The following is a 27725-nucleotide window of genomic DNA, read 5'->3' as shown; positions in this document are numbered from 1 at the left end:
CTAATTGCATACCAGTTTCAAATTTTATTGTATTGTGCAATGCTCTTTATTTTTCTGCAGTTCAGATTTAGCACTTTAGAAAAAGATAATGCCATCTGTTCCCCAAAGGTTAAGGAGCAAAGGAACCATTGCATGGCCATAAAAAAAGGCTTACAAGTCTGAACAAGACAAAGAACAACATCAATGATTACCTCAGAGACTCATAACATGTTTAATGTGTTCAAACCTAGCGCAGGTTTGTATTTTCCATATTGTTGGTTCTTGTGTAGGATGGGAACCAAGATGGGTTGACTTCCTTTGTCAGAATTAAACACTTTCATCAATGACGCAAATAGACTCAAGATTCTCATTAATTTCTGCTGTCAAATTCACCTAAAGTATGTAATATAAAATGGCATAGAAAATTTCATTTTGGTAAACGCCAAAGCGCAAACATTTTCCTTTGGATTCACAGTGAAAAAATAATTCTCATAATCGAAGTGCATGTGCTGAGGTAGTGACACTTCTGTCATCGCAGAATCCTGTCAGAGTACACCAGCAGGACCTCTCCAATGTGGCTGAAGACAACACTGGAATCAATCAACATTTTACTTTACGTGAGTAGTACCGCAAACAGCATTATATTTATTTTTATTGGCAAGAAACAAAAAGCAGTAAAAAATAAACGTGTACAAGGCAAATTTGGCTACATAGTGTAAAACCTGGTTGGTTCTGCTTTCAGGTTCAAGATACTCACCATGCCAGGGAGGGTGTATTGACATCAGATATGAACACAAACGGTGAGAGGCAAATAGCCATCACCTAAACATATTAGAAAAGCTATTCCATTAATATTATACATTGTTGTAACTTAATGAAAAAACATGCAGGTTGATTCATATCATCGTTGAGTATCATGCTATTACTCAATTGGAACAATTCAAAAATACTTTGACACTCATTGATCATGGATTTTTGCTTTTCTGAATGTTTTACTTTTGATGGTGGTTTAGCACATCTAAAGCATGAAAGCCACTGTAATTTGATTTATTTATTTTTACAATCCTAACCTTGGACAGAAAGATCCACATGTTGCACTGCTCAGAGACCAAACCACTCTTTAGTTTGACAGTTGCCAGCAGCAGGAAAAATCCCAGCAGAGCACTGTGGAATAACAACGACACATTATTCATACTGTTCATTAATCCATTCTGCGGAATGGATTATTGCTGTCTATACATGTGAGTAATATATGTGAATAGCATACAACCTCTTTCTAGTGGTATAAAGAAGGACACTCAAAACATTTTCTTGTTAATGGTATGGTGACTAAAGGCATGGGCCGGTTACCAGTTGTAATATTCATATGTGTAAACATACTGAATTATAATTGGATGCATCAGTGGCGATTTTAGACTCTTAAGGAGTGCTCCGTCACCCCTAAATTTCATCTCAGCACCCCTAAAATAATACAAAATTAAATTATTATTTATTATTATCTTAAATAAGTTTTAGTGCTGTAACGTAAGAGTTTGCAAATGTATCTGTTAGTGACAGATTACAAACAATTACAGGTTCAAAGGGCTTTAAACAGGTTTAATATCCAGTGTTGCCATGCACCTTTAACGTTGGTAGTCTGCCAGTAAAACCAAAGGAGAAGTAGGTAGTTAATTTCATGGCGCAGATTAAGAACACAAGTCACAGTCTCATTGGGGGCTGAGTCCCCCTAAAGTTCTGGTCCTAGAATCGTCCCTGGGCTATCGAAGTTGCTCCAAGTAGCATATACAATATAAAACGATTGTATTATGAAATAATATGCGGTGCACATCGCAAAGTAAAAAAAATTGAAATGCCTATCCGTATTTTTCTAGGACTATCCAAAAAGATTATTCTGGCTACGGCCCTGGTTTCAATACCTCTCTAATTTTCCGTTATACCGTTGCTGCGGTATGAGCTCGTCACAGACAGAGAGTGCAGTAATCCCACAGGTTTTACGCAGTTGAGAAAGTAACCCTCCAGTTGGTGCGAGCAAGCAGTCAGTCACCACCAGGTGTACAGAATAGCTGAAGGAGGTTCACCCCTGGAACCTTTCCCTGCAACAGTGGTGATTTTAGACCCTTTTTAGGGGTTCTCAATTTCATCTCAGCACCCCTAAAAATAATAATAAAAAAATAAAGATTATTATTGTTTATCATAATTTGATGCTGGTAGTTCATGAAGAAAGGGACATCCTTAGTTTTTTCATTCATTCAATATTTGGCATAATAATACATAAATGTATTAATTGTTATCCAGTGAAATTAGGGATTTATTACAGGCGGGGGGGTCGTGGGTGTGGCCAACACAGCATTTTACCCGTGCTTTACAACTGGCTCTGGAACCAATTGTCACTCCTAATGCCTAAACCTAACCTTTTGCAAGGCACTGTATTCATGTCACATTCTAATTGGGGGCCCCAAACCATGGAGCACTTCAAAGTGTGAGACATGAGCTGCTAAGCACATTCTTGGATCTGGTTTTAATTCCTTGTTCATAATTGCCACCCAGAGTCCGTATGTGATGATGTAATGAAGTCTTGGTTAGAGATGATGTCATCATTGCATCACTGCCCTGCAATATGGGAATTTATCGAGTAGCCTACCGAAAACATTCAGACGGCCACGCATGAAGGAAATACAACTTGTAAGATGTGTTTTAGAGTGGTTGCTAGAGGAGGCGATAAGTATAATGTCCCATCTACGGGAGCACCTCCCTTCACTATTCGCAAAATTCAAGATGACGTTGTCTTGAAATGAACATTTGCAACAAGTTAAGAGTGTTAAGCACTGGTGAAATAAACTTTGAACAGTACTGTTGGCATGATACCGATTGAGGCAGTGACGTGCGGTCAGGGGAGGCAGTGCCTCCCATGTCATCATGAAATGTAAAAGGCAAATAATGATAAAAAAATTATATTTGTCCACTGATCTGTGACAGAATTTATTGTATGATTCCAATCATTCCAATGATTTTTATAGTCAATATTGCTGAATTTGTGTATTTCCTGTTCAAATACGGGTGAAAACACGGAAGGAGGCAGCGACGAGCTGAGCCTCCTCTCGGATCCCTCACAAACTGGGTTGAGCTGCTAATTCTTTTGCTCAACTTGAGCACGTGCAATTGAGCCTCACATTGGTCCTCACATTCCATAGTCTAGGTCATGTATTTTACGCGTATAACATTAGTCTTGCTGATCTTACAATGCTCCAGTGAAAAAGCAGGAGGAGAGGCAACCAGTACCTCTACCTCACTGAAGGGGGCGTGTGTGAGCACACAGGCTTGTTCTGCTATTGTTCTTAATGTATTACAGACAAATGGCATTGTCGGTAATATCAAAGCCCGTCTACGGAGAGCCTGTCCATTCCCTCTTAAGCCCCATTGTACCGAATTTGGTTGCAGTTCCACCAGAGTTCCACTGGGGGTGATTGTGGGCGAGTGCAAAATGAATGGGTGTCTATGGAGCTAGACGGCTAAATTTGTCTCTTTCTGATGAAAGAGAAATCTGTCTGAGAAATGAGAATGAACAAGTACTTATGTCCTTTCGATTTCTTACAGGGTGAGTCGTTGTTGCCCATAACACGCTAGCATTCTGCTAATGAATGCTGATTGGTTAGTGAAGGACTGACTACGACCAGAGATCCTGCTTGATGGCATCCGAAGCGGAACCAGAATTTCAGAGCATTAGCAACATTAGCAACAACATTAGCAAACCAAAACTCTTTCTAGCACGTGTATTGACAGGGAGAGCCTAAATTGTCAGCTGGGTTGTCGATGCCTTGAGAGAAAAAGGAAGTGACAGAGTTTGCCGTAAAGTAGTATCTCTGGCTGTTTGATGTGTATGACATTTACATTACATTTATTCATTTAGCAGACGCTTTTAACCAAAGCGACTTCCAAGATAGAGCTTTACAAAGTGCATAGGTCACTGATAATAACAACAAGATAGCCACAAAAACATTGCAAGTAGCCAAAACATGAAGCACACATTGTGAACAACCAAAGTAAGTGCCAAAGGGAAGAACCATAAGAGCATGTAGTTAAACAAGTTACAATTAAACAACATGAACCGCTATAAGTGCAAGTGTACCTGTAGAAAAAAAACAAGCAACAATAATAAAAACAATATATCACAGGGAGTACAAAAATTTTAATCAGTTACCACTAACCACAAGAGCAACAAGTCCCTAAGCAAGAGTCATTGTGATCCTTGAGGAAACTAACATCGGGTCAAGCGAACCATTCCTAAGAACTGACGTCATTGAAATGACGTCAACATGTCATTTACATTTTAAAGGGCTTTTTAGAACAATAAGGTGACTTTTAAAAAATCGAACACCCAGCAGTGTGTATTATTTTTGCCTCCCCTTTTGAAATCAACATTCAAATTACTAGACAAAAAAGAAATTCCAGAGAAAAGTGGATTTTGAGGGGTATAGCTCCATAGACGTCCATTCATTCTGCACTGGCCCGTTAGCGCCCTCATATGGAACTAGAGTGGAACTGCAACCAGTTCAGAAGCCGGAAGTTTCCCGAGAGTTGCAGTTCTCCCCATATTAGACATTCTCTGGTAATATGCTAGCTAAAAAAGTAGAAAAATTCAAGTGCACCGCATCAGTCCGTTTATTTTTATGTTTTGCCCTGACTGCAAAAATGGAAGATTATATATATATAAAGCTCAAACATTTCTCAAAACTGGACTTTAAATCAAAACTGAAAGTGATCAATCATGGAAGACCGATACCAAGCTAAAAGATTTGCTTCAAATGACGGGACAGAAGATAAAAAAATAACAAAAATGATAGCCTAAAACAAGATAATAATTTTTTTTCATTATTTCAAAGAATAAAACTGCATTTGTCTTTTTTGTTGTGGACTGTATATACTTTTGTATTGAATGAGTATGAATTGTGGAATTTTGATGGCAAATTAACTACAGATACTCAGATACTAAGTCGAAATTATGAGACACGTAAGTCATAATTATGATAGTCATAATTATGAGATACGTAAATCATAATTATGAGATACTAAGTAAAAATTATGAGATATACAAAGTCAAAATTATGAGATACTAACAGTGTGTTTCCACTACAGCGGAGCGGGTGGCGCGGCTACTCAAAAAACGCTGTAGTTGGTATCTCGTAATTATGACTTAGTATCTCATAATTGTGTAGTTACATTTCTGCGGTTTAGTAAAAAAATTTGGGCCTACATTTAGCTGGTTTCACGTATATATTTTTATTCAAGTCTTTCACCGTCTGTGTGTGTATAAGTGAAATTAAAACAATAATTGTTCTTTTTAGTAAAAAAAAACCAACAACTTAGAATTGAACCATTTAACTTGACATGTTTACTACTGTTCAAAATTTTTATATGTTGCCTAAAAATTCAATATATTGTGTTCAACAAAAACATTTTAGAGCTGTAATTGCAATACCGCGATACCGTGGTCTTTTTTCTCAAGGTTATCATACTGTCAAAATCTGACACCGGCCCATGCCAATTTGATCACTCATACCAAGCAATATTTCATGTGATGCAGTCAATATTATGCTATTTCATTTTTCTGTAATCTGTAGCACCACTGTACATACAATGTAAGGAATGTACTGTATCTTGACAAATTTGAAACAAATGTACAGATTTTGTAACTCAAAGTAGGCTACTGACTACAGTTGACAGCAACTTGGTTGCCTTCTATTTGTTGTTCCTATGTGAATTTTTTAAATAATAATAATAATACATTTTATTTGGAGGCGCCTTTCAAGTCACCCAAGGTCACCTTACAATAAAGAATACAGCATAAAAGATAAAAGCATGAAAGATAGAAACAACATTAAAACAGAACATCAACATAAAAACAAGTGAAGTGCACAGGGTCCAGTTATAGAGTATGCCAGTTTGAACAGGTGAGTTTTGAGTTGAGATTTGAATGATGTTATGGAGTCTGATTGTCTTGTGTGGGGGAAGGGAGTTCCAGAGCCTGGGTGCTGAGCAGCTGAAGGCTCGGGCACCCATGGTACTGAGGCGTGACTAGGGAATGGTAAGCAGTCCAGAAAAGGATGAGCGGAGGGTGCGGGAGGGAGTATATTCGTGAAGGAGGTCACAGAGGTAAGTGGGGGCAAGATTGTGGAGAGCTTTATAGGTGAGGAGAAGTTTTTTGTAGTCGATGCGGTATTGTACAGGGAGCCAGTGAAGTTCAATGAGTACAGGAGTAATGTGGTCCGATGATTTGGTACAGGTGATTATCCAGGTGGCCGAGTTCTGAATGATTTGCAGTCTGTTGATGAGTTTGGCGGGGAGTCCGGTGAGGAGGGCATTTCAGTAGTCGATGCGGGATGTGACAAATGAGTGGACCAGGATTTCGGTGCTGGACTGAGTCAGTGATGGGCGCAGTCTGGAGATGTTGCGGAGGTGGAAGAATGCAGTCCGGGTGATGTTTTGAATATGGGGTGCAAATGAAAGGGTGCTGTCCAGAATGACGCCGAGGCTCTTGACTTGGGGGGAGAAGGGTACAGGGAATCCGTCGACGATGATGGGTGGAGCTGGGGTGTGTTGGGATTTGGTGATGATGGATTTGGAGCCGATGAGCAGGGCCTCAGTTTTATTGCCGTTTAACTCTAGGAAGTTCCTGCTCATCCAGCTCCGGATGTCATCAAGGCAGGTGATGAAGAAGGTAGGGGGGATGGCAGCGGTCGGTTTAGAGGAGATGTAGACCTGTGTGTCGTCGGCGTAGCAATGAAATTGGACCCATGGTGACGGAGGAGTGTACCCAGGGGGAGGAGGTAAATGGTGAAAAGAAGGGGACCCAAGACTGACCCCTGGGGCACTCCCAGGGAAACACCTGAACACCAAGACTTGTAGTTCCTTAGTTGCACGAATTGTTGGCGGTCAGTGAGGTATGATATGAACCAGGAGAGTGCAGCACCAGTGATTCCAATGCCAGCCAGGCGGTCCAGGAGCAGAGGGTGCGAGATGGTATCAAATGCTGCGCTGAGGTCGAGGACGATGAGAATGGTAAGGAGTCCGGAGTCAGCTGCACGGAGGAGGTCGTTGGTGATTTTGACCAGGGCTGTTTCAGTGCTATGTTTTGGACGGAAGCCGGATTGGAAGGGTTCATGGAGGTTGTTTGTGTCAAGGTGGGACTGTAATTGTGCAGCAACCACTCTTTCAAGTGTTTTGGAGATGAAGGGAATGTTGGAGATGGGCCGGTAATGGTTAAGGACAGCTGGGTCAGCACTGGGTTTTTTCAGGATGGATGTAATGGCAGCCAGTTAGAAAGTGGGGGGTACAGTACCAGTGGTGAGGGAGGAGTTAATTATGTTGGTGATCATGGGGGAAATGGACGGCAGACAGGCTTTGACAAGGGAGGTGGGAAGAGGATCGAGCTGACAAGTGGTGGTTTTGGCTTTATGGATGATTTCCGAGATGGTGTGTTCTGATACTGGGGTGAAGTCGGGAACTGTAGTATGAAGATTTAGCAGTGGTGAGGGCTCTCTTGTAGTTATGAAGGTGGTCCAAGTACATTTGGATGTGTACAGTGAATCCAGTCTTTTTGTAGAGTCGCTCCAGTCGACGGCCAGTGGCTTTGAGCTGGCGGAGCTCCGGTGTGAACCAGGGAGCAGTGTGAGTAAATGAGACTGAGAGACTTTTCAGGGGGGCCAGGGTGATGAGGGAAGAGGAGAGGCAGTTATTGCAGTGCAGGGCTTGACAATAACGATGGCCCGGGGCCAGTAAAAAGTAACGTCGGGACAGTTAAACTAGCAACTCACTGGCCCGATCGGGCCACTGCAAATGATTGATTGAAAAAAAAAAAATGCATTGTAAAAGCTAACATCCTTCATATGTTTTGCTATCTGCTAAATGCATAAATAACTTTGCAGCTCGTGGGGCGCACAGTTGGCAAATCAAGAGTTGAGTAGTGAGTGACGAGTGATTGTCAAATTGTAATTCCCTAATTTATTACAACTGGCGCGAGACAATAAAGTGAAGATGGCAGCAAAGTAGAGCTACGAGCTCAAACAGAAGCAACTTTTCTTATGGAACGAAGATGCACTCTGTCATATGTTCCCATCTAAAGCAGACAAAAGTGGATATTTTTACAGAGGCACCGAAATTTTCGAAAACAATACCTGACCAGCCATGCTAGCACCTGGTTTGCGTGACAGCTAAGCGGATGGCTTACAATCCATCTTCCAGGCCGTTGACCATGCTGGTCAGGAATTTAAATGTAGATGCCCATCGTGTTATTGCACGACTTATATAACAATGGCATATCATGTAATTAAGACGGGCCAGCCGTTCGCCTCGTTCCCCCAGGCTATTGAACTGCAGCAGAAAAATTGTGTCGACTTGGGTACTTAGTATCATACTGATGAAATGCAATGGAAGCTTTTATAAATTAGCATTGAGGGACCAGAGGTTTCAGACAGACAGAGTTGTGCAGAGATGGCTGTCAGCAGGGAAGAGAGCACGACATGTTTGAGGTTAAAAGTCAATTGTTTTGCTGACTATTACCTTTTATTTTTTATCACTAGTAATGTGATTTCATTTTTGTTCTTTTTATATCCAGGATGTGTTTAATAAATGGTTAAACATGTTAACAGAATAACACAACTTATAAGTCTTTGTTTTTTTTGTAACAAAGATAAATTACAACTTTTGGAGGGGGGGCCGGTGAAAATGGTCTTGGGGCCAGTAAGTTTCAATCCGGGCCAGTGCCAAAATTTTTTAATGTTGAGCCCTGTAGTGAGTCACCAGGTCAGCCGTGGAGGATGCTGGGGTAAGAGCTGATAAGGGTGGAGAGATCTGTGGTGTCGATTTGTTCTTTGGCTTTGTGTAGTTGGGTGTGACTGTCAAAAAGTTTTTGTTTGTGGATACACGATGACAAACCAAATAACATACAACTATTGAAAGGAAAATACTGTACTGGACATCTATTCCACTCTCAAAAGCACCCAGCATTCTATATTCACTATGAAGTAGAGGGAGATTTTACCTGGCACAGCAGCCACTTTGAAATCGGAGGGACAGGAGAAAGGGAAATTTCATGGCCCCAAAAAGGTCACCTGTGGAACAGTAGAACTCAGTTGAAGTCATTTAGACTTTTACAAAATAGTTACCAGTTCTATGAATGTAGCACAGTCCCAAAGAGGGTGCTTTTCTCGTTGTAAAGCCCTGTTGCCTTTTTACAACGAGAAAAGCACATTTAAGTTAAACATGGTAACATGGTAAATGTGAGGTCCATTATCACACATCCACAGTGACCTGTCAATCAAAAGACAACTGAAATGCTGAACCAGTGTTTCCTCTATGTTAAATTTCTGCCCCACGGTATCAGAAATAGGGCTGTACCAAATTGTAGGCCGTCTATCAGCAGTGATTGTTAGAGTGCATGTCGGAGAATAGTACGAACACGCGCTTCACACCGCAGTTGAGATTGCGTGTGTGCATCCTTGAGAACTGTAAGTCGTATAACTTATGTTGTCAGTTCATTTAAGCCTGTTATTGTATTAGTCTATAGTTCTTGCTAATTTAAATTAAGTTAACTGGTGATTTTCGTTGATTGTATTCTTCCCCGGGCTAGCTAAATTGCACGTCTGTTGATTCGATAGCGATTGCTGCCTTTGCTCACGTTTGTATTGTAAGAACATTATTATGCTGAAGTAGTTTTAATTAATAGTGGGTTTATTGTTATTAAGGGGAGTCGGACAGACAGACCTGCCCCCACTGCTAAAAAAAATCCTAGAGGAAACACTGGCTGAACCCTTCCCCGGTGTCCTCAGTGTGCACACTGAGCAAGACCGAGGTCTAAACTGTGCCTTGCACAATCATCCTCCACCCCAACTCTACAAAAAAGGGCAAACTAGGTGAAGGGAGCCAAGAGAAAGTCAAGATAGCATGTATAGCACCCTGGTAGCTCACCGAATAAGTGAGCGTACCATGTAGTCTGAGGCCTTAACGCAGCCACCTGGGTTCAAATCCGGCCAAGGTTCTTTGTTGCATGTCTTCCCCTCTCCCCTGTCACACTTAACCATCACTGTCTAATAAAGCATCAAAAATAAAAACTCTATAAACAAATACACTGTGTGTTGTACCCTGAATCTGCTGCATCACTAGGTGCCTGGATGAGGTTGTGGAGGTTAACTCCAGCTGATTCCTGACACTCAAATTAGCTGGCCCTAGTGGAGACCGATGGATCGAGGAGTGGAAGCTTGTCTGACTTCTTTGGACACAGGCCAGCAGAAGCTGGAGCCAAATGAGGACAACACAGACGGCTCCTAGCTAGATGTAGCTTGGCGTCTGATTCACCAGGAGACGAGGAGGCATGCTCTGTCATCCAGGAGAGGGATGACAGAGATGTTTTTTACCGCTGCCGTCAACTGCACCCTGGATATGCCTGCTGGCTGTAGAGGCAGTGCCTCAGTGAAGGAGGCCCAGTGCCTGGGAGGACACCAGGGGCCAGACACAGCTTCATCCTCTTAAGAAACCACATCCACAGACCCATCACTAATAACACTGTCGTCTGGAGGCTTGTTATTGTCTTGGAGAGAACCGTTGGCTGTCTTTGGACCAACACAGGGGTACTGCTTGAGTTTTAGTCCATTGAATTCCAACTCAAGTTCAAAGTATACACTACAACATCTAGTCAGCTGACAAGCAGAGTAGCGCAGCTGTAGCGCAGCCACCCAGCTATCCTGGGTGTCCTGAGAGCCTACACACATTTAGCAGATGTCATGAGTGTCCTCATCAGCTAGGAGCAACCACGGCAAAAGGTTTTGTAAACGGCTTTTGGTGGAGTAGCTAGACCTCTAGATGCACACATGGAAGACAAAATGAGGATCTGGGCCACTAAAGTTGTTCAGAGTTGTCCTAAAGCCCCTCCTTTGTTATCTTGGCTGTGTGCTTAGGGTATTGTCCTTTTGGAAGATGAACCTTCACCCCAGTCTGAGGTCCAGAGTAGGTTATCAAGGATGTCTCTGTACATTGCTGCATTAATCTTTCCCTCTATCCTGACTAGTCTCCCAGTTCCTGCCACTGAAAAACATGCCCACAACATGATGTTGCCACCACAATGCTTCACTGTAGGGATGCCTCGATACAATCCTGTCTTGGAGGTCTACAGACAATTCATTGGACTTCATGGCTTTGTTTGTGCTATGACATGCACTGTCAACTGTGGGACCTTAGATAGACAGGTATGTGCGTTTACAAATCATGTCCAATCAACTGAATTTACTACAGGTGGACTCCAATCAAGTTGTAGAAACAGCTCAAGGATGATCAGTGGAAACAGGATGCACCTGAGCTCAATTGTGAGTGTTATGGCAAAGGCTGTGACTACTTATGTACATGGGATTTTTTAGTTTTCTCTTTGTAATAGATTTGCAAAAATTTCCAATACAATTTTTTCAAGTTATCATTATGGGGTATTGTGTGTACAATTTAGAGAAAACATTTTTTTTAATCCATTTTGGAATACAGCTGTAACATAACGTGGAAAAAGTGCTGTGAATACTTTCCAGATGCACTGCACTCCTGATTAGATAGATGTATGCATTATTCATGCTTAACCTAATTGGTGCAGCATGGCTAAAGGCGAAGTGCCCTCTAAAGGGGCTGAGAACCAACTAAATAGAACCAGAAAGAGATGTTTTAATGTTCAATAAATCAGGGCCAAATATTAATTGCACTTGTACTTACCAGTCGGGTGTGCCGCAAAGGCTAGAAGCAGCAAACTTGAGAGACATATAAAACAATCAAAACAAAACTCATACACGTGGTACTGTTAACCAACAAGGGTGTTTTAAAGTCTTCTTACACATTTCATTAAAAAACATTTTCAGCCATTTTCTTTCGCCTCACGGTTCAAGTCAAATGTAGTTTGAAAACCTAGATTCAACTGTATTTCTTACATTGTGGTACTTTTTACAGTTTCCACTGTGGTCCTTGGCTCAATTACCGTATTTCTTCGATTAAATGCCGCCCTCGAATAAATGCCGCACCAAAAATGAACATTGTGTAATAACGCCGCCCCCGATTAAACGCTGCATCCAAAAAATCTGAAAACGGTTATTTAATTGGTTACATTTGTATTTATTTAAATTAAAACCCAGTAATTATTACACAAGCAAATCATAAGTATACAATATAGAGAGGTAGCTGACTTTGCCACTCGGGAATTCGCCTTTCATCAACCCCAAATTCACGTGCTACAGATCTGTTGCTGCTGGTGAGTGCTTTCTGCACATATTTCTGTTTTAAGGCTAAAGTGTAAGAACATTTCGGCATGCTGCTTCAGATTTCTACACAATGTAGACACATGTGCGGCTTCAATTTTACACTAAGCTTTGTGTTTGACCTCCTTCCTATTCTTTGTTTGTCTATGGCCGCACTGCAGCTACAATTCACTAAATCTCTCTAACAGTGCGTTCACACTGCAGCGACGCGAATCGCTTGCCATTGCTCGCCTTCCCACAGTTCACCACGCTCGGGGGCGTTTCAAACAGATTAATGTAGAATGTAGTTCTCTAAAGTCACTGTTGTAGTTGTCATGGCCAAGTGTCAAGACTTGGGTTTACGTACTCGCAACATCGATCAAAATACAACTTGTATACTAAATAAAAAACGGTTTAATAGACATACACGTTGACATGTGTAAAAAACGTTTTATTATATTACTCAAAGTCTGCTAATCTGTCGATACGATAGGGAGTTCCAGCCGGGCTAGCTAGCTAGCTACAGTACTTACCACAGAACGAAGTTACGTAATGTGACTAGACTGAATTTGAAAGTACAAGCACCAACAACTTCGGCAACCTTGCACGTTTTTTTTATTATTAACATCTCTACGAATACAGCTATGTATCGTACAGGACTGGGTAAGCAGCCACACAAACGATTAGTTTCTCCTCCACCTAGAAAGCTAGAAATGTTTACCATGGTTGCTACGTTACGAGAAACAAGAAAACACTCCGATTGGCCATCGCTAGCGAAAATCGCTCCTCATTTGCATAAAGTTGAGAATCTCAACTCGGTCACTACCCACAATGCACCACGCAAGCGATTCGCCTGGCTCCATAGAAAATGAATGGAAAACATGTCGCTCACATCGCGTCGCTGCAGTGTGAACGCACTGTAATTAATTAAACGCTGCCCTCGAATAAACTGCCACCAAAAATGAACATTGTGTAGTAAACGCTGCAGCGTTTAATCGAAGAAATATGGAAATCAATTTCTCTATATAGCATATCTCACCTTTCACATTTCTAGTGTTTGATAGTTTATTTTCAAATATATAATTATATAAAATAATTGTATTTTTACCTGATCAAATAGTTGACATAATGTTGTTCAAGATCACTGGAATTCAACCCCCAAAAATAAAAAAACATCTTAATATTAAGAACTGTCATCACCAGCTGCATCACAGGCACTACACTATCTATAATTCCAGAAATCTGTGTGTCACCCGACATTATCGCGGGCACTATGCCCAATCTATAATTCCTGGAATCTGTGTGTGTGCTACCAATTTTATCACGGGCACTGTGCACTAGTATGTACGATGCCGCATGTGTAGCTCTTGCGTCTGTACACGTACAAAACTGGAGTATATTTTGGCCTTAAGTAATGCACCTTTATGAGGCGGAGCTTTACCAAATGGAACTTAAGAACTACCAAACTGATTTTCTTTGTGATGTGGTATGTCAGTTGAAGTGCCAAAGGACTTTGCAATATACTGTTAAGATAACAATAAAATGTAAGTTTACCTTAGATGGTTGGGTTTGAAATGGGTCTGGAACACTCTGTATGCACCTACAACAGAGTAACAGCATACTACCACTGGGACCAAAACAAACATTGTGTACAACCTCATTTTAAATTACATCCCCCAAAATGTCTCATTTAAACCTTCAATTAGCTATGGATGAACTCTAGCCCCAAGTAATTTGTGTCAAACGCATACAAATACTGTGAAATGTGATCTAAGTCATCAATCTGGCAACCAAGTTACTAGGGCTGTCCCCACTAAGTCGACTAGTCGATTTTCTGGTCGATATGCTATTGGTCGACTAAGATTTTTTTTAGTTGAGCTGCCTTATGGCAGTGTGAGATCCGATTCCCGCTTGTGTCACCATTGCTGAATTAAAGAAATGTTCTACAGAAATTGTCGATTATTTAAGACAAATAACGCAACTAAAAAAATATAAAATGTAAAATAAAAGGTGTTACTGTTTCCCTTTTGTTAATCTGCGCTTTGTTTTGGGGTTTTTTGCACACGGCACGAGCACAATTGGCTGCCAAACTACAAACTCTGCCATAGCCTACTATGTCGATGTTATTTGGCAAAATGGCAAAGAAATCTGTGGTATGGCAGCATTTCATCAACCCTTGTGTTATCTTCGGGTCATTCTGACCCATCAGTCATTGTGACCCACTGTCGTATTGCGACAAATTTACCTCATACAAAAACTAAGTGAAGCATTTTCTTTTAACTGTCGGGCTGTCTCAGACCCCCCACATTGGAATGGTTAAAAGAAAATTATTTTTATTTGTTTTTGTATTGGGTAAAATTGGGTAAACACAACGATGGTTCGTTATGAACCTTTGGGTCATGTGACCCGAAGGCAGCACGAGGGTTAAAGTACATTTACAAAGTACCGGGCGACTAAAACGTTGAATGCAAACTCTGCCAACAACGGTTTATTTTTCATAGTTCGACGTTGAATATGATGCAGCCTACCACCTGAAAACCGTAAGTTGGCCTACTTCGCTCATGCTAGCGCGCTGGGTTGAAAAATGAATATGCCTATTATAAGAATCAGATCCAAATCAAATGACATTATCTTCTCCGACCAAAACAACTAAATCTTTCTCTGTTGCACCGTTCCCACTCTGCTTCTAAGTTCGCATGCTGCACTTTTTCAGGCAGTGATCAGCGCGCTCGGATGAATTGCATGTTAAACAAACAATATTTTTAATTTGTAGTACATTTTAAGAGATACTAAATACCATCGGCATTCGGTTACAACAGGACTGGTGATACGAGTCTTATTATTAGTAGGCTATTAGCGGCTGAATCTGCAATGTCCAGCAGCCATTGAGTCAGATCGGGAAAATATTTATTTTTAGTTTTTTATTGTGAAAAAAAAAAGCGTTTCAAATTTCGATTAGTCTATTTTCACACGTTTTAGTCTTGGTCGACCAAAGAAAATCTTAGTCGGGGAAAGCCCTACAAGTTACACAGCAATTTTCTACGGAGATGTACTTTCCAAGATTTGTCATTTCCTAAAAGATTACGTTATTTGAATGTCACCCTCCTCTGCATATGCATTTCAATATCCCTACAAGTGTACAATCTGAAGCCTGATGAGCAGGTTCAGTTCCTTCTGGAGACACATACCAAGAGAGCACAGGTGGATCACACCCCATGTGTAACCAACTGGGTCAAACTGAAAAAACAAATAAATTAGTCTTCAGTATGAGAAATCACAGTACAATTCATAAAGTCAAACATTTCAATACAAATTACATTGTGATTGCAATTGCCATTTTCGTATTCAGATGACATTTAAATTATCCAAGATTTTGTGTTAACTAACCTTTAGCTAAAAAGAACTAAAAGTAAACTTTTTCCTTTCCACAAGTGTATATGCAACAACTGTAAATGGTTGTCAATCATATTTGCATGCAATCTTTGGTACTGTCACCATGTCAAATATGACCATAGTCAGGGCACAGCCAACCAACAGCAGTACTTATCCATGTTTTGGCTAGATGGCTTGTTAATGGCCTAACCTGTCATTGATGAAAGCATTGGTCAGGGAAGAGCGGACCAACCTAACTATCTCCCATCACACCCTCCTAACATGTTGAGTCATTTATGCCCTTCATCAGGCATCGGATGAAACTGAACTCCTAAAATATAGTTGGTCCAACATTAGCTTTTCATCTGCATTGAATGCCAAAACAGATTCAAAATATATCACTAAATATTAAGTACAGTGGGGGAAGTCTAGAACTTGCATGAAATGATAGAGAATTAATGTGACAAATACTGCAGCCTGAGCAAAGATTTCCCTGGCAATTATCTAACATTGGATTCCAAATAAATCTAGCATGTGAGCTATCAGCCGATACTCTTGTCATTATAGACAGGTTTCACACAGTAGTTAGTAGTAGAGTGCCATTTTTGACATTTAATGTAATGCAATCATGTGCACAGATTATGGTATTTCGAAAATAAAGCCGCGGTTTAGACCCTGATTTTACATTTTTATAGTGGTAGTGCGGCTTATATTTCGATGCGGCTTATAGCATATTTTTATAACATTTTTATAAAAGTAGAAACACTTTGTGAATGGTATTTAACCGTTAAGGAGTAGCTTCGCACATCGTGATCATTCGAATGCGCGGGTCTCACAGCGTAACGTCGCATATATGCGATTTCGAACAAAAGAATTTGCTCACCAGCCACTGCGGCTCGTTGTTTTCCAAAGTTACTAGCCACTCAGCAATTTCATTAGCCACAATTTTCATTGATCAGTCCATTCTTTTTCTTTGTCTCCTCTTCATTTTCATCACCAGTTTTTTTCTTTTGTGTTGGTGTCTGCCCTCTGGGTTTTCCTACACCTGTTATGTGCTGCCACATCCTTGCCTTGCAATGAGTTTATTATTTTAGACAGGGTCCTCAAGTTTGATCAAAAGCTTGGAGTGAGATTTAATGAAGGCCAGTGGCGATTTCTTTAAGACTGCAAGGTAAGCTCAGCTTACGCTAACATTTCAAAAATGGTCAAATATGGCCAAAGAACATGTTCATATCGAAGTCGAGTTCGTGAATCAGTCGAGTTCAGAATCAGCTACATATATTAGCAGGTCGACTGACTGATTTCCTTCTCATACATTCCCGTAGCGCCACAGTGCATTTCCCTGTTGAAGCTCAGCTTCCATGGACTTCAATGGGGCTGCTTTGAACAGTTTTCCGATGGACAAAAACTAGGCCACAAACGCTTTAGTATGGCTTCAAAATGTACTAATGAGAAGGCTAACAAGTAACACTAGCATAGTAGTAGCATTGCTACGAGTATTATGCTAGCTAACTTAGCCCGGAAGCTAACTAAAGCTAGCTAGCTACCGTTTTGGAAAAATAACTTACGCTTTGGGGACCGTCGGAAATATTTAGAACTCAAGCGTCTAACATGGTTTACTGAACACGTGTTACCAGATAATTTTGTCTGTCACCTGTCAGCACTGGGTTGCATTCAGATCTGTTATTCTATGAGCGAAGCAAGTTCAGGTATGGCACTGGGCAGCGGGCGTCATATCACCCATCGCCGTGTTCTTAGCCCATAGGCTTACATTTACATTTAGTCATTTAGCAGATGCTCTTATCCAGAGCGACTTACAGTAAGTACAGGGACATTCCCCCGAGGCAAGTAGGGTGAAGTGCCTTGCCCAAGGACACAACGTCAGTTGGCATGACCGGGAATCGAACTGGCAACCTTCGGATTAGTAGTCCGACTCCCTCACCACTCAGCCACCTGACTCCCAGGCTTAGCTCGATAGGCGGCGCTATAAAGTCGCACGCAAACGCATCCTCGATTACCTTTGTGTTCTGCGCTGCCGCCATTGCTTCCCATTCTATGTCTTGTGTTAGCCTATCTGTCGTTCGCGTGTCCCTGTCCGTCTCTTCGGACCTGGACGGCGTGTGCGTGTTTTGGGGATCTGGTAGAAGGTTTCGAGCTGCTTCCTGATGGTTCTCCGTCCGAGGAGCCCTGCACCTATGTGGTCTGTGAAAACTCGGGACGCCGAGTCAGGCGCAGTTCCGTTTGGCCTTGATCCGCCAACATTAAGGACTGTCCGTTGTACAAGATGGGGTTCGGCCACGAGGAGCTGTTCCTGTTTGTTCCTCGAGTGCGGCGAGGCCGTTCCATCCGCGCCTCTGTGTGCTCCCTCGGGCAAGGCTCCAACGAAGCTCCGTTTCCCGTGCTGCTGTTGTGCTGCCCAAAGGGGGCCCATGTCCAGGAGCCGACCACGAGCACTCGCAGCATATCTGGCATGAGGAGCGAAATGTGCAGTTACGGACGTGAATCACGTTCATATTTTCTCGGTGCACTGACCTGTTGGACAGGCGTCTGATCAATTGCGGGGAGTAGGGTTGGAAATGTCTTGCAAGGACAATACAAATGTGCACGCCTTCTCAGGTTAATAGTCGTCAACAATGATGGGGGCATTACGAGATACATTGCTTCACTAGCACGCATTTAAGGAGCAGCCAGAGTTCGCTAGATAGCCTACCCTATCAATCTCTGATAGTCACTGCTTGACTGAGATGAACAGAAGTGCTTGCTGATTCACGCTGTTTAACTGGTTGTCATGACTTTGCTAGTGATTTGAAGTCTTCTCACGGTTCCAGTTGCTCATCCTCTCCAGCTGAGAGGGAACGGAGACAGTTGTTAGAATCGTGGAGCGGACAGCTCCATCATCTAATCGCTTGCATTTGATGACATTTCTGAAGCAGCAGTAATGATGAATATAGCGGAATTTCTAAGTAACAATGGAGACGGCAAACGTTATCGGTTGATAGCTTAAACTTACCGGATAAATTCTGAACGGCAACAAATGTGGAGGAATGCAATCTATGATGCTAATCTTTGCTGCTATTTCATATGTTCTATGTCTCTTACAGTAAAAGACAATCAATACTTCAGATATACCTAAATGTGTAATGACAATGCTGAACATGTATTCCAGATATAATCACATCGCTATGCTGATCGCAATATCTGCATGCTGCAGTTAGCCTGCGGGGGACGCATCCCAATCTGTGCCCTCGCCAAAAGGGCAAGTGAATACTGTCAACCCCTGTGAAAGTTGGACACTTGTGCTGCATCCCAATCGTTGTTTGTTTACTTGCTAATGTCCTGACTCGTGGGTTTTATGCCGGTCTGAGCCGCCGACGGTTAGTCATGTGTGCAATAGACTGCGCTCTGAGAGCCGTGCGTCGGGGATGCACTCGTCCAAAAGAAGTAGCCACGGGTTCATGATAGGGCTTTTCAGGACTCTCCTCTCCGTTTGTTCGGACTAGTCAATAAGGCGTAGCCACACGGTAATAGTCGGGCAAGAGCGCCTTACAAGTGACCTGCTGCCTCCGCACGGCGGCACAGTGGCCAGCATTAACAGCTTTATTCCACGCGGGCCCTTTTTATGTGTTACGCTATTGTGGACAACGCCATCCATATGATAAAATCGCAAACACGCTGCTGGGCAAGCAGACGTGACCAAAGCGTTCAAGTTCCTGCCTCACCACCCGTCTCAAAGCGTCTGTTCAGTATGCGCTGGCGTGGTAACAGTTTTTTATCCATGGCGAGGGAGCAACTTCCAATGAAGAAATTATTGATAAAAAAGGTTTGTCTTCTTCATTTATTTGGAAGTGGTTTGGCTTTTTGAAATCTGACAAAGAGCAGAGCAATGTTTGGTGCAAATTGTGTAGTAAACAAACAGGTGGCTACCAAGTCTGGTAATACGACATACCTTTTTTACCACCTGAAGCTAAATCACTCGATGGAACATGCAGAAAGTGTGAGTTTGCGCCAAGGTAGGCTATTGATAAAAAGCTAGTTTTTAAAAAGCTTAAGTTACTTGACCCCAGGTATGTGCTCCCTGGCCACAAACATTTCTCTCACACCGTGCTGCCTAACCTTTATGCCGAGTGTAGGGAAAAGGTTGAGGAAGAGACTTATTTTGCTACTACTACGGATCTGTGGTCTATCGTCTTAATTATCGTTATCGAATGGAAATATAAATATCTATCGTGATAATTTTTTACCCATATCGCCCAGCCCTAATAGGGCCTACTTCAAAACTGATCTGACTCGTAAAGACAACCCCATTGTGATGGTCCAAACTAACTACCTTTTGTCCCCTCTCCTTCATGTGCCGGTACCTGCTGTTCCGCCCCCGGGGGACACCTGATGAGCCCCTGTTTACCAGTGACGCAGCTGGCAAGGCCACGACCAGATCGTGGCTCACGCAACGCCATGGAGTTCTGTGCGAGCGCTGTGGCCTGTCCCCGGAGCTGTATATGGCGCATTCCTTCCGGATCGGGGCGGCCACCTCTGCTTCTGGTGTCCACGTCCACGCTGGACATCGTGGAAGCGCAGAACTGATGAACCCCAAGACTGTGACTGTGTCGGGCAATGTTTGCAGCTGGTATACAATAGAGGCTTGCATTTGATGATGCTCAGCAACTGTCTACTCTAGGCATAGTGCTCAAGCTAAGCAAGCGCTCAAGCCGAGCAGGTCTGAGACCTCCGGCGACCAATGTGGTCCGCATCTATCCTGTGGCTTCGTACATTGCTAATGCTAGTATGTCTCTTCGGATCTCCATGTAGCCGTGGTGATCCGCAGATGTGCTCTGATGCGCTAAGCTAGCCATCAGAATCCACAGTGTCTACATGGGGATATTCGTTAAGATGCCCTGGACTCCCAGGGAACAGCGGATGCTCCACTGACACATTTGTTCTCACATCCTCAGGTAACATTCCATGTCTGCGCACACAGGCACCTTCGCGTACATCCTTTGGGTTGCCGATGGGTGATAGAGGGCGGGTCTCTAGTGGTAGCATAAATCTGCCCTGTATGGATGAGAAGGCTACCTGATCCTCACAATGCTAGAATATCTGTAGGATCTTCGTTGCCAATGCGCATGCATGCTGCATGCACTATGACAATCTGTCTTGAGGTATCTAGGGAGATACCAGGGAACAGCATGCTGCTGACACACACCTTGTTCCTTCCCACTAGATAACATATCCCTGTGTTCCAGCATAGCGTCTTTGTGCTGCCTGTGTGTACATCCTGGGCGCATGACGATGGGCCACTAGAGAGTCAGCGCTGCTCTAGAGGTAGCATCTGCCCGTGTTGGATGAGAAGGGTACCGGAGAGATGATCGGTGTATGGGGCCGGTTGCAGGCGCACGTCTCGTCGAGCACTAGGACGTGCGCGTGGGACGGTTCCGTAGACTGCGCATCAGATGGTATAACAGCCATCCCAATGCTGAACTATTGCAGTGTTGCCCTAGGCTCTGGTACGACATGCTAGGCGGCTATTGTTTTACCTGTTGCTCGTCTTGTTTTCAGTTAGTCCAAAGGCTAGCTAAAGAGATCATCCTTTATTCCAGGGATTGGTGCAAACAAAACATCCATAAACACGAGTAACTGTTACAATACTCAGCCACAAGCGGTCAAAACCATTTGCCCTTCCGGGGTCAACAGCTGGCACTACCCGTCTCCCCCTGGCTCATATAGCCGAGCCAAACAGTGCCACCCAGTGTTCTTAGCCCATAGGCTTAGCTTAATAGGCAGCGCTATAAAGTCGCACACATGCACGCACACGCATCCTCGATTACCTTTGTGTTCTGCGCTGCTGCCACCCACCACCATCCCCTTCTCCCCCATGTTGTCTGTCTGTACTCCCCGTGGGGGATTTAACTTGTTGCTCCCTGCCTCATGTCATGCATGCTGCAGTGAAGGCAGGGAGCGCTTCCACATGTACATCCATTCTGCCAATGTTAAACCTATTTTTCATGTATATGAATAAATAGTGAAATCAATCACATGAGTGTCTTGACTGAAATTCCAGTTGTTGTTAATAAAAAATACAACTTGCATAAGGATATAGCAATGGATAATAAAAAATTAAGACAAATGTGGTTTCTCAGAAATTTTGTTTCTACTGTATTACAGAGGTTAGTAAATCCTGTTCTATGACGTCCCTTGTGCTACCTTGTGGTTGTGTGGTAATCTTGCAATTCATTCAGACAGGGAGGTAGAATCTAATGTAACTATAACAGCAGGAATCTCTGTCTGTGAGTGCCTATCTGTGACATGATTATCTCGAGAACAGGGCATCGTATCAAGTTGAAATGAAGTTGCCATGTGTGTTGCTTAAGACCCACAGACAGTGTCATCAGCAGATTGGCATTGGCCATGTTGAATGTTCTCTCCAGTCTCAAAGGACATTGTCTGACCAGTAGGTGGTCCTCTTTGTCAACAAACAAATTGGTCCCATTTTTCTTACCCCAAAAGTTCTCACTGTCACCTTGTAAAGTCAAATACACATTCAGCAACTGAATGTGTCCATTTAACGAAAATGCACAAAAAACTCCCAATTATCATTTTAAGTCATCATATAAGGATGAGATCATGAGGACCTACTGTTCAACATGTTGCAGTAATAAACAATACAGTATTGTGTTAGTATATTGTGACCCATGTCGTGACATCCATGCCATACATACACTGTCATTAATTTATACTTTAAAGTTCACTTACACTTTTTTATGTTGAAAGTGTTACCAATATTTTCTATAAGTATATACTATAAAGGGCCCAATGACTGAGGAAACATGTTGAATCCACAATTTTAAACAGAAATGTAACAAACATGGGGGGGAATTGAATTTCGATATTTTGTTTGTGTTTCGCAATGTTGGAATCCCTCCCGTATTAGGATTAATTCTTAAGCACCACATGAAGCAATTAAATACATTTAAATTACTACATATTTCATAGTACATAGTATAAAAATACAAATAAATCTCCAAAATATTCAACCTAGAAATCGACAAAAGGCAAAAATAGGAAGATTTTATCGTACTATATTTATACATCTTTACCATTTAGCGAAATTAGTGAAACATCAACAACATGTGGAGTAATGCACAAACCTGGGGGTCATGAAGGGGCAGGCTGACAGCAGAGAGCAGCACCACACTCACACTAGACACCAAGTCAAATACAAAGCATTCAATGAATGATGTTAGCACTGCATCATTGTACACTTGTTTGCCAATGATACATACACCATGACATAACAACCTTGTCAGCAGTTAGCTCATGTTTATGTTACTGAGTTACCCATATCCCTGTTTTCATTCATTTTTTATTCAGGACAAAAGCACAAACCTTATAACCTTCATCCATGAAACCTGAATGTTAATTAAAATAAATTAATTACATGTGTAGAAAGTGTACAATTTCATGAGTTAGGCTACTTGTAAACATGAAGTTTGACAAAAATGTTGCACTCACATCTCTTTTAATCAATCTCTCCATAAAGACATGTACCACCTCAGAAGCATTATGAAGAGTGAAGAAGAAAGCAATGGGCTGGAATAGATAAAAAAGAAATTCAGATCCAGAGCCATTATGAAATAAATAAAAAATGAAAACAGCACTAAACCTATAAGCCTAACCTATAATTAGCTTGACAATATCTGACATCAAATATCCATTCCATTCCCCACTATGGAACATGCAGAGATTCTTTGTTTATTCCATTCTACTTACTTGAGCCAAATATGAATATATATAAAAAATGTGTTTAAGTCAGGCAAGTTATCTGGCATATTCAACTTGGTTGCTTTCATATCAATCAAATGTAATATTTAAAATTAGAAAGTTAATGACTTACAAGGCGTGCTAAGGCTCTGGACCCAGCATATATGTTTCCTACAAACAGAAGTGAGCCCGGAAGCCAGGAGAGAGCTGCAGACCTGCAATTCACAATATCAGAGTAGAGTTGACAGAACTCTGTCATATTGTACAGATCAGGAGCTTCTCTTTGACCTCCATATTGAGTCATCTGCTTTGGTATCCAAAAATATGTTTTTTTTTTGCAATTTTTGAGATGCCGCAAACACAGCTTAAAAAATGCTATCCAATTTGTCCACACAACTACTGGTCTCTACCTCACCTGCACCACCTGCTCACCATAGCAGATTCTTTCAGGGCAACGTTGTCTCTATCAAGTTGTTAAAAAGGAAGATGGGGAGCGCCCCCATAATAACACAACTACCCTCTCTCAGCCATACCATACTATAGGTAAATAACACAACTACTCTCTCTCAGCCATACCATACGGGAGTTAAATAACACCACTACTCTCTCTCAGCCATACTGTAGGTAAATAACACAACTACTCTCTCTCAGCCAAACCATACATGGTAAATAACACAACCAGAAGGAAGTGTGCTTCATACATGGACGCTTCATACTGAGCAGAGTGTACATCGTTAGTTACTATTAGTTATTATGTCAAATGTGTTGGAAGACGCATCTACGTCTTCTGACTAAGACCAATGTCATCACAACATAGATCAGAATGGACATTTCCATTAGAAACCAGTAAGCCATGATATGACAGCATACTTCCAGCTCTTTGATTTAAGCACTTGATCTACGTCGTTGTCAGCTTTGTAAAGCAGTCTGGACAGACTTAAAAGGCAGCCGGATAAGAGACTTAGATAATGTATAAAGGGAGAATAATAAAAGGGAGGATAATAAAAGGATACCTTGAAAAACTGCTGATCTCCACCCATCCAAGCTTTCCTGACAGAAGCAGCAGAAGCATGCCAATTAATGTCTGCCATCTGAAAAAGACAGAACTAAGGAATTAATTTAAGGCTCTAGTTCTAAGTATTTCCTACCCATCTTTTCAACTGTTAGAAATCACAGCATTTCAAGTATGCTTTTGGTTAATTGGTACTTGATTAAGAAAAATTACAAAATGTGATTACATTTATGATATAACAGGTGATGGGCAGCATCAAAGACAATTCGTAGGTGCTCAAGAACATAATATATGCTCAAAATACAACCAAATTATTTGGTTTTCTAAAGTGAGAACCCTTTTTCATGCAGTAAGGACAATCCCAAACACACTGTCATAAAAACAAGGACAATACACAATATTATGCCAACATGCATGATTGATGGATTTCAGAAACTAAACAGAAAACAGCCTCCTGAAAGGAATGCTCAGCTTATAGGTTGCAAACTTTACAAAAGTGAGAATACAAACCAAAACAATTGTCTCATTGTTCAAAAACAATTAATGGTTTGATTTACTGTTCATGGATAATTGTTACAGAACTTGCTTTTTGTCAATGTATTCACAATTGGAAAACAGGAGATTTACTTATGTGAGCCTACAGCCAAGAAGCAATTTTCCATAACATGGCATTAACATGTAGCCAACACAAGCTACTGGATGAATTTAGTGTTGTACATGACTTTCTCATTAACAAAATATGCTACATTAGGTAACACTTCAGGTGCCACATTGTTTATAACAAGATGGTCCTACTTACCCCTGAAACAGGGTTGGATAAGTGAATTTCAAAACAGACAGGACATACTGCAAAATAAACAACATAGTACGTCATCAAGAAGACTCGTCTATCGCTGCTTTCAAGTGCTCATCATCGGAAGCTTGTAAAACTTTGTGCTTTATGAACTTGAGAGCCAGCTAGACCGACTTGAATGTAGCATTTAAAGCTGCACTGAAACATTACCTCATAGCGAAGTATAAAGTTAGCAACTGAAACGCTTCATGAACCGCATTGGTCAGCTAAGAATCCCAGGAAATAAGTACCTCAAACTCGAGTTACACGGAAGAATCCTGAGATTACATATCACTCACGCTTATCAGCCTGCATTGTTTACTATAATGTTTAGAGCTACTATAAAATAGTTACATTTCAATGTTAATGGACGAGAGGCGGACGACTGCATCAGACCTAGCCTACTAACCTTATTTGTAAAATACGACAGCACGAAAAAAATGCTAAATGTTAGCCCGGTTACATGTTTTTTCCAATGCATTTGTCTTCCTTCCCTTTGTAGACTTTTTTACATTCTGTAAAGAACTCGTTGGTTTCTGTGGGCTTTTCTCATTTGATTCTCAGGGACACGTAGGTTTTCACGTCTCATACCCAGACCCCCACCCCTCGGCTTGATGCAACGGCCCCGGTGGATGTTGGTGGTATTGTATTTCCGACTTGTCCGGTCGTTCCAGTCAACATATCAAAATCTCCCCCAATCATTTTGATTCGATTCTCGAACCTGTCTCATACTACTAGCTTTTTCATAGAATAGTTTTTCCAGGTTTTTGCTCAATTTGACTAGCACTAGCACCCCATTTATTTGCTTACGTCAAGAAAAGTTGCATGGGAATGTGCTTGCGGATACGATAGGGCACGAGCACAAAAGGGGCACGACTGGGACACACTGCCTGCGATCGGCTGCGATCTGCTGCGACCATAGAGTTAATATAACTAGAGGAAGCAACTTTTGTCTTCCAAGATGGCGTCCCCATTCATTTCTATGAAAAGTGCTCAGTGGCGCAGTGAGGCAAGCGAGAGCGCGAAACTGGACCGCGCCATCTTTCCACTTCCGACTCTTCCGGTCTAGCTTTAAACAGTGGCTGTTTATCAATCCGAAGAACGCTGAGAACGCAAGTACATTCTTTTGAAGAACGTTCTTACAAGCGTCCTTGCGAGAATGGTCTTGCAAGTCCGCAAGGACTTCTGGGAAATCAGAAGCGTTCTCGCTGGTCAAGTCACCATCAGATGCATCCTCAATAAAAGGGGCGGATCAGGAACATTTCGGGTATTTTTGGCGTTCTTGGTGACTTGTGTTCTTGGATTGGAACTGTACTTGGGCAATGAAAGATGACGTCAAACGAGTTCGCAAGAACACAAGAACGGAAAAAAACGTGGATTGATAAACAGCCAGTGGCTCTTTTTTTCCCTAGCTCCGAGACCTCGTGCACGCTTGCAACTAGCTGTACACGTCATACTTTGCGACAGCCAGTAGCGAGCATATATTTATATGGTTGCGAGCGTGTGAGCTAAGGCATTGCAGTGGCAGAATGGGGTACAAGTCCGATAAGAATCAGAGACATGATGCAAACTTTAGTAAATGTATGCTGTCATTGTATAGTATTCCTTTCACTTGGTTGTTAGAAATAGGCTATAGTGCTAAATATAGGGCTATTCTAGACGGAACACATCACATATGTTGCTTTTTTTCTTGTGATTTGAGTATGATTTCCAACGCATTGTATCGGATTAAGTAAACTGTTAACATAAACACCTAGCTCCGTCGTTGTTCTCGCCAGGCAAAGAAAGCTCAATAGTTATTTTGGTAACAGAAATAACACCACTACTCTCTCTCAGCCATACTGTAGGTAAATAACACAACTACTCTCTCTCAGCCAAACCATACATGGTAAATAACACAACCAGAAGGAAGTGTGCTTCATGTATTTTGGTAACAGAAATCTTCTATAATGCAGACTTACCATAGCTTACTGTCAACTGTATTTTCAAACAAAATGCCACGAAATTCACACTGCCTTCAATTTACATATCAGTGTAGAAATGTGGCCTGTGTTTTATATGTTCTACAAAACCAAACGCCTATTAATGGATATAACGTGATCTAACAAGACTTGGAAATAATGTAATAAATAAAAGATTGAGAAGTGTGTCTAAAATATACTTTATTTAACATTTGCCTTTGAAAGGGGCATATTAACAGAACTAGGCCTATATACAAGACATTTCCATCAGATATAAGTGGGGGTGAAACAGTCACTGAGGACCTTCATTGTCCCACAAAAGCAGTCTGGCTTGGATTAAAAAAAAAGAATAATGGGTGTGTTTAACAAAAGCTTCTGAAGGCAAGACTAATCATATTTATATCATTTCTTATTGTGGTTATCAGTTAAAGTATTAATCTTCGTCTTTGCTCCAGATAGACATGTCAACAATCTATGCTCACGCTTAACATAATATAATATTTGCCATCATGTCATGAACGTAAAAACGTTCTTGACAGAAAAATCAAATCTGTTTT

At 41.6% G+C, this 27725-nt stretch overlaps 1 protein-coding gene across 4 annotated transcripts; it reads right to left on the bottom strand.

Annotated features, from left to right (window-relative positions):
• Positions 1-9: 9 nt before the first annotated feature.
• LOC136957470 (UDP-N-acetylglucosamine transporter TMEM241 homolog) lies at positions 10-26591 on the bottom strand. Of its 4 annotated transcripts, XM_067251420.1 has the most exons (16): positions 25617-26587; positions 25379-25485; positions 25175-25221; positions 24377-24454; positions 23497-23578; positions 23115-23192; positions 22989-23011; positions 22751-22802; positions 15425-15473; positions 13791-13836; positions 13345-13380; positions 11722-11756; positions 9017-9086; positions 1050-1143; positions 737-801; positions 10-569 (listed from the first exon to the last, which is right to left on the bottom strand). In XM_067251420.1, exons 4-16 carry the CDS (start codon positions 24433-24435, stop codon positions 509-511), a joined length of 750 nt encoding a protein of 249 aa, XP_067107521.1. In that variant the 5' UTR covers positions 24436-24454; positions 25175-25221; positions 25379-25485; positions 25617-26587; the 3' UTR covers positions 10-508. The 4 variants fall into 4 exon arrangements, with proteins under 4 accessions (XP_067107521.1, XP_067107519.1, XP_067107520.1 ...); XM_067251418.1 differs by lacking the exon at positions 25379-25485 and having other exon boundaries at positions 25617-26590; XM_067251419.1 differs by lacking the exons at positions 13345-13380; positions 25379-25485 and having other exon boundaries at positions 25617-26591.
• Between the last annotated feature and the right edge of the window lie 1134 nt (positions 26592-27725).

This window comes from Osmerus mordax, chromosome 15, assembly GCF_038355195.1.
Source record: "Osmerus mordax isolate fOsmMor3 chromosome 15, fOsmMor3.pri, whole genome shotgun sequence".
Classification (NCBI taxonomy): Eukaryota; Metazoa; Chordata; class Actinopteri; order Osmeriformes; family Osmeridae; genus Osmerus; species Osmerus mordax.
This window is presented reverse-complemented; position numbering and strand designations above follow the sequence as displayed.

Excerpts from the sequence above, each read along its gene's own strand:
- LOC136957470 (XM_067251418.1), bottom strand. The coding sequence starts at position 25,688 with ATGCATTGGAAAAAACATGTAACCGGGCTAACATTTAGCATTTTTTTC. Across the intron at positions 22,803-22,988 it reads TCATGGATGAAGGTTATAAG|TGTGAGTGTGGTGCTGCTCT; the intron begins GTTTGTGCTTTT and ends CTTGGTGTCTAG. Across the intron at positions 1,144-9,016 it reads CAAAGTGGCTGCTGTGCCAG|TGCTCTGCTGGGATTTTTCC; the intron begins GTAAAATCTCCC and ends GTTATTCCACAG.